The 7,886-nt window shown below is 35.5% G+C and overlaps 1 protein-coding gene across 1 annotated transcript in view; it reads left to right on the top strand.

The window, feature by feature from the left end:
• LOC107087067 (receptor-type tyrosine-protein phosphatase zeta-like) overlaps window positions 1-2,142 on the top strand; it is an 81,031-nt gene extending 78,889 nt beyond the window's left edge. Inside the window, exons 31-33 of the mRNA XM_015378421.1 lie at window positions 955-1,097; window positions 1,183-1,318; window positions 1,409-2,142. Of these exons, the coding sequence (XP_015233907.1) occupies window positions 955-1,097; window positions 1,183-1,318; window positions 1,409-1,552 (423 nt within the window). The 3' untranslated portion in view covers window positions 1,553-2,142. The remainder of the gene's footprint in view (window positions 1-954; window positions 1,098-1,182; window positions 1,319-1,408) is intronic.
• The last annotated feature ends 5,744 nt before the right edge of the window (window positions 2,143-7,886 follow it).

Here is a 7,886-nt window from a genome sequence, read left to right as displayed (position 1 = left end):
AGACTAAATTGTATAAAAAGTGTACAGAGGGCTCTCTAATTCATTTGGTATTCATTATGGATGTCTGAACTAATAACTCGGTTAAAAGTGTGGTTGTCTGAAATATCAAACATTTTGCAAGTAGAGATTTGTTACTCTTGATAAAGTTGTCATTTTCACTGAGTTCTGGCAATTTTTTCTTGACCATTTAGGAAAATACAGAACTCTTTTATATCTGCTTTTCTAAATCCCATCTTATTATTTTTTTTTATTCAATCTATCAGTTTATATATAGATGCATGGATGGATAGATAGATGGATAGATATATATAACTCCAACTCACAAGATGTCACCTTAAGGTACTTGACAGAGAATACAGATTTGTTGGTTTTTTTTATCAAGAAAAAAGCTTTTGATTGCACATATACATAATCTTGGAAGGCATGCTCCTCCTGGATGAGCTTTTGGCGACGATTCTAGCTTCCATTTTGTTATTGATTCTTCAGCAATGCCTTGCAAGGAAAAAAAATCTCTTTTATCAGGAGAAAACTTTCAGCAGAACCAGACCCGGTGTGAGCGGCCATCTGCAGAGGCTGACTGGGGTTCAAGGAGACAGAAGCAGACATAGAAAAAGAAGCAGAGATAAAAAAGGCAACTGTCAAACAGCTCCTCTGGCGGCCTCGTCCAGGAAACACATGTCAGAGGATGAAGAGGGCACATACAGTTAGTCACAGTCAGAAAAACAGCTTCAACATCTATAAACAAAAGTCTTTATAAAACAAAATAATACTGCAGAATGAGAAAATAGAGATAGAATGATGACAAGTTGCCCCTATGCCCTCCAGCATTCTAAGCCTATAGCAGCATGAATATAGATATGAAAAAGGTAGATTTTTTTTTTGTTTAGTTTTTTATTTTATTGTTCGTTTTGTTGTGTATATTTCTGCTTATTCTGCACCTTTGTCTCCTTCCAGAATGATTGCATCTTGCTCGTTCGTCAGTTCAGACCCCCCTGCTGGCCTAATCCAGACAGTCCCATCAGGAACAGTTTTGACCTCATCGGCGTGGTCACAGAGCGCTGCAGACACACACGGGAACCTGTGGTCGTACACGATCCGTGAGTAAAAAACCTGCAGGATTCCTCAGACTGTTTTTTTTTCTTTCTTTCTCTGAGCTAAGTGTTTTGGGTTATTTTTGTGCAGTTTGGGGGGAGTTACATCGGGGCTTTTCTGCGCTCTCACCACCCTTTTCAACCAGTTAGAGGAGGAGGGAGCGGTGGACGTCTACATGGTGGCACGGATGACAAACCTCATGAGACCTGGGGTTTTTAATGACATTGTAAGTGTTTGATTGGGGAATTGATGTTAAAACATTTGCTAGTTTGCTAACACAAAAATTGCTGTGATGAACTCTCTGTCCACTCCACAGGAGCAGTACCAGTATCTCTATAGAGCCATGCTGAGCCTGGTGAGCAGCCAGGAGGACCAGAGAGCCCTGCAGAGTCCAGAGACTAACGGGTCTGTACCACTGGGACAGTCCAACACCACAGAGAGCCTGGAGTCGCTCATGTAGACCCACTCAAAGTCTCACTCCATGTGAAGGAACGTGTTGTCAGTTCATGGCTGCAGAAAATGAGCATCATCAGGCTTTAATGTCCTGTACGCTCTTCACCCAACTTAACCAATCATTATCGTTCTAAAACAGAGCAGGGAGGCTGAAACGCTCCTGCTGCTCCACTCTGGGAGGCTGTTTGCTATTTAAAGGCTGTTTCCTGGCATACTTTAACAGATCTGTCAGCTTAGAAAGGACAGGATCATTATTAGATACTGCCTCTAAAACCACCACTTGTTTATGTTTTGGTTAGGTTTATGTCATGAAAGCAGCAGAACAAATGTCCGGTTATGATGGAAAAAACTCTTTAAAGTACATTTTATCCGAACTTCCTGTCACTTCTATTGTTTTAAAAACTATTAGTTCTTCTTATGCACCCCGCTTGGGATAAGAGGACAGAAAATGGATGGATGGGTGGATAGTTCTTCATATGCTTTGATACAAACAACTAAACATCAGATTAAACTCCAACATATATTAGATCCAATCCGTCTATCATTTGTTCATTTGTTTTTCAAACTGAACCAATGAAAAAACAAGAAACTGTCTTTGCTTTTCAATATCATTTTATGAAATGAATAAAAAACAAGAGTAGTTTCTCCGTAATTCCTTCTTTAAAAATTAATTAAATATAGAACAAAGCAAAGGAAAATTTTTTTTCTTTCTTTTTTGGCTCTTTGCAGCTGATTGCATGGGTCCAGGATCCAGCAGGTACTGATTCTGGACCCATGCAAGCCGGATGCAAACTGCTTTTCAATCCAAAATCACTAACAAATCAGTTCAATAAGGGTTTTATTTGGATGAAAAAAAAGCCTTATTCAGCTCATCAAAGACAGCCACAGGTGCATCAAGAAATAATTCAAGAAATAATTCATCAGGAAGGAGAAAATGTTGCAGCCTAAATTATTATTCATGAGCTTCAGTAGCAAAGTTCAATAAATTAAAAAATGTTATTGATTTTTATTTTCATTTAGTTTTGACTTATTTTTTACTATTCAATTTAAGGTTTGATTTTAAGTATTTGTTAGCTAGTTTAATGAAGTTTTTATTTTATTTTTTTATTTTTTATCAGTTATAGATTTAGTGTTTTATGTTATATACTTCAAGTTCTAGGAGAGAAAATAATAGGAATAAAATCCCAGAGGAAAGACGCTGCAGCAATAAAATGACCTGATTGCTATACTGCCATCTGCTGGCGTAAGTTAAAACAGCAACTAGACGCTTCATAATGCATTATGATAAAGAAACAAACACATTCCCGTTAGAAATTCAGTTAATTTTTATTATTTTGTAAACTATTATTACAGTTCTATTCAGCTGCTAGGTTTATTTTTTATTCAGTTAACAAAAATGTTTTTTAATTCTACTTTTCATAATTTTGCAGAACTTCCTTGTTTTTTTTTTGTGTTTTTTTTTTCAGCGCAGCGTTGTTCTCAACTTGCTGTTTTCTGATCTTATTTGTTTCTGCTTCAGAGTTCCAATGATTCTCATAATGGATTCATTTGTAAGTCATTTTATACCCGCTTGTGTTTACGTTACACAAAGTAATACTTTTTCTTGTCTATAAACATTTGAAAAAGGTCAGTATGACTTTACATGATTAGGCTGCCTATTTATTAGCTAGCACTGCAGCTGTTACTGCTATGATTTCTAAACTGATTGAAGATCCTCTGAAAACTTTTAACTGCTGTTCTTTACTAAAGCACCTTTTTAATTCTCCCTTCTTATTATTTTTGCCATTTTTGGCTCATAAAACTATTCAGAGCCCAAAACACAGTTTGAAAAAAAAAGCGTGAAAAAGGAACTTATCTCTATTTTCATATATTATTTTACTAAACAAATAATAAATAACAATTTTTATGTTAATTTAACATTCAAAAAGGAATAAACAACTGAAATACGGATTGGTGGATATAAGTCGAAGCTAATCTTCCTCACTTACCCCCAACCCTGCTGCTGGTTCCAGAAATATGGAAAACAGAGCAGGCTGTTGTCGTGTCTAGACCAGAACCTCCCTCAGCCTCACTGCAAGGTTCTGTAAGCTACTCAAAGCAGTTTCACATTGAGCTTTGCATCCAGACAAAGGATGTTTATTTTTCAATAAGTATTTCAACTAAGGGTGTAAAAACTTTTAAAAACCGGGTATGGCAGATTTTCCTTAATTTTATACAATAATACGGTCTCACATTTTTGAATCAGTTAAACAAAACAGGATGCTATTGTCCGAAAAGTTACTTCTTTATTAAACATTTTCAGCAGAATAAAATAAAATGTTAACTCAATTTTAAATATTTGAAAAAGGGAAAAATAATTAAATTTTCTGCAGAAACACCCTACCTCCCAGTGGGAACCTTTGGGACGTTTCTTTCAGGTGGTCCCATAGTCTCTGCTGAACCCCAGTTTGGGAACTTTGGAACTCCTCAGACCATGACGCGTCCACCTCCATGCTGCGCAGCTCGTATGGGATTTCTTTCTTTCTTCTTTCTCAGACAGTTGAATGATTCGTACTTAAAAACTTTCTTGATAATTGAACCTTTTCATTTTCATTAAAACTAACATTGAAGCATCTATATATTAAAAAATCTGTTAAAAGAGCAGTTTTGATGGGGTGTTCTTATTTAATTTGACTGTATCCGGTCATTTTTTATTTTTATTTGTTTTTTTTTTATGTTTTTTTTTACAATAAACCTTGCATTTCAATAGGGGGGCATAGACTTTAACTATCGTTTCAAGTTATGCGTTTAACTGAATATGAGGGACTTTCATTCCCTTTTATCGTCAGGTTTCCTCTCAAACTGTAATAATTACAGCCAAACGACCGACAAGTTAAAAAATGGAGGCAGTAACATCTTAACATAATTAGAATAAACTATGTGCTCCTTAAGCTGCAGATATGAAAGCACATCTACCTTGTTTCCATTACAGCTTTTTTTCCTGCTTCATCCGTCTCCTTGCCAGTGCCTTTTATAAATAAATTACTGTACTTTAAACCTATTTTTAATCATTTAAAGATAACCTCTGCTGCGAATCCACCTGCTGAATATTAAACAAAGGAATTTAAGCAGCAAAAGCAGCAGCCAGAACCTGAGACCATTTTTTTTTTTTCCGAGTGAGAAATCAAACAGTTCAAGCTGGAACTGACTGCTGCTGCTGCTGCAGTTTTATAAAGTTGCCCAAACCTGACCTCCTTCACACCTTCCCAACATGGCTGCAGGCTGTGATTCCTCTCTGGTTCACTGGCAGAAGCCTCTTTCTGCATGTAAATACCCCCCCGCCCTAATCAAGGCCAAATTATTGGATGTTTATACTGTACCTATATATAGTTTTCTATTTTACTATAAAAGCTGATTTTTCTAGCCATTTCCAAGAGCGTACCTGTGGATTCTATTTGATAAACTTAGCCTGAAAACGTTGATTATGACAATAGTTTTAATTTTCTGGACTTTCTGTTCTTATCTCTGATTACTGTAGCATCGTCATGTCTTTACTTTAATCTCCAGCTAAAAACCTGGGGAACTGTTTTATGTAAAACCCCTGAATTAAAGATTTGTTTCAAACTTTTGGACTCTCTTTTTTTTTTCTTTTAACTTTAAGTTGTAAACTTTTTTTAAACATTTTAATTTGTTAGAATGACACATCTTGGTTTTGTTGGGATGTATTGTGACGGAACAACACAGAATAGAGCAGGATGGTTAAGAAGATGCTTCTTTCCAGGACATTTCAGGTCCATTCTTCGTCATAAACAAGCATCTGATTGCTTTAAATTCAGCTCCGTTCATGTTTGCATCGGCCCTACCAGGGCCAGGCGAGTATGGAGTGGAATTTGTTCCATTTTTGTTGCATTTTATACATTTGAATTTGAAAAACTAAAATAGGAATATAGAAATGAAAACTTGAAAATGATATATTAAAAAAAAGGTATGCTAGTTTTTTTATATACTTTTTTTGTTTTCATTTTTTGAAAAGTCTTATACGATTGGTTTTTATGAATTTCATTCTTTACAAATTACATTTTACAGATGGATATTTCTTCACTTTAAGCCCAGTAGAAACATTCGCTCTTGACCAATAAAATTGGTCCAGCAGACCAATAGAAACGCGTCTTTAAATTCCTCATGACATCAAAAGAAAACCCGTCCCTAGAAGTGGGAATCTGACCTGTAAAAAATTGAAAAACAGGATGTGAAAAAAAAGAAAAAAATCTCTTTTATAATATTGGTTGAAATATGTGTGATAAAGAAAAAACATGAACATTTTTTTTTTTGCAAGTTTTTTTCTTATTTTTCTGAGAACCCGTAGCACGCTCTGGTGGTCCTCACTTAGAAAACCACTCTTCTAAGCTTAAAGGTATAGTGGAGGATTTTTTTTGAAGAGACTCTCCACTTTAAAAAAGAAAGCCCATGAACAACCCTGTACCCGCTCCCGAGAGGGAACAAATAATTTTTTGTTTTATTTTTACAGCACTTGTGGCTGTTTTGTGGACAATAGGCCTACAGGAAAGGCCGGATTCGAACCCTGGTTGGCCACATCAAAGACTTGGGCCTCTTCACATGGGTCGCTAACCACTGCGCTGCCAAAGCACACCTAAAGAACGACTATTAAACGTGTCAGAGCGTGCACGAGCCTATTTCTCCTCGTGAACACTGTTTAAAAGTTTCTGTTTGCATCGCTCATAGAAGATTACTTTCAAAAAGAAGATTTGCAATTTTTCCACTATGTCAGACTCACCACCGGTAAGTGAAAATGGGGACGAGCAAATACGAGCATGTAGTAAACATATCACCATAATGATTAACAGTTAGGAGGACCACTTATTTTGATGATCCACCTGGAAAAAGAACATCCTCCACTATACCTTTAACATAATTTTCTTAACTAATCTAACTACATCTCAATAATGTCCTTCCTAATCTGTTTGCAGGATTCCTTGGTATTCCTAATGTTTGTTCTCTAATGTTCTTTAAAGAGCTTCCATAGAACACCTGGATTTATCCAGGATTAAATTACACAAACAGGTCAGACAGGTAAACTAGATTCTTCTTTAAGGAATCCAAGAGTAAACAAAGGTAAAAAACAAACAAAAAAAAAACTTTAAGTCATTTATTTTTCAGTTCAAATTACGCTCTGCTTTGTTGTGATTGGATGATAAAATCTCCAACCATGAAGCAAAATTGGTGATTTGTTATATAAACAAAAGTAGAAGCTATACAGTAAGTACTTTAATAAAGGAAAACAACAGCAATGGCACCGTTCATGCTTTTATTTTATACTCTCAGGAATTACATGACATGACGGCATGGGTAGAACATCAGATAATCGGAAAGCGAAACACAGGAAGTTAAAGATGAATTCAAACCACACAAAAAATAATAAAATAAAGTTCTTGGTAATAATCTTAATATTTATCAGGACACAAACTGTAGCAGTCTCAGAAGATAAAGTGTATATAGTGCATTAATGTGCAGTGAGAGGGGGATTAAAAACATCCTCCGCTTGGGAAATAGATTTAAATCCACCCTCTGAAAGAATACCAATCAGGTCACGTCACTATAAAATGTTGGCTTGTTGTTTAATGGCTTTAATTATTCTGCAGATGAAAGGGAGGTCAATACCAAAAATCAGGAAAACATGTTTCTGGAAAATTCTTTAAAAGGTGCAAGTATTATTCCTTTTTTTTCTCAAACAACATATCTTGGCTTTAAGCGGTTAGAAATATTCAAATAATGTCATTTCTTACATAAATTCGGCAAAACCACAAGAGGTGGATGGGCTTTATTGGATGCGTCACATTAAATTATAATTTTTTTGCTGGAAAATTCAAATCAAAAGAAAACTCCCTCTATGAAGGCTATGTTTATATTGTTTCTACAGAACTGTGCTTTAAGGACATTAAGCACATTAATCAAAACTAATCTGTCACCATATTTTAAAATAAATGTATTGAGTATCTTTGGTTGTTGTTCCTATAGGAAATCCAACCTGTTTCTTCCCCTTTCAAAACAAAAGCTAGAGAGAGGGAGACGGGGTCTTTAGATCTGCCCTCTGCGTTTATTTGATGAAGAAAGAAATGAGGCAAGACGTGCTCTTGTTCGTAACTTAAAATCCAAAGCCTCACAGGTATCCACGATTAGTTGAGACTATAGACTTTATTTTAAAAATATTTACTTTTGATGTAAGTACAATACTGTAGAAATTACTGTAAGTTCTTTAGTTTTTTAAAATTTATATAAAAATATTTTCACAGGGAAGCGGCCGGCTGTCTGAACTGCAGTGCTTCTCGGTAAATGACATATGC

This window comes from Cyprinodon variegatus, unplaced genomic scaffold (assembly GCF_000732505.1).
Source record: "Cyprinodon variegatus isolate N-32 unplaced genomic scaffold, C_variegatus-1.0 Scaffold172, whole genome shotgun sequence".
NCBI classification, from domain to species: domain Eukaryota; kingdom Metazoa; phylum Chordata; class Actinopteri; order Cyprinodontiformes; family Cyprinodontidae; genus Cyprinodon; species Cyprinodon variegatus.
Note: the sequence above shows the minus strand (reverse complement) of the source record. Positions and strands in the feature narration are given on the sequence as shown.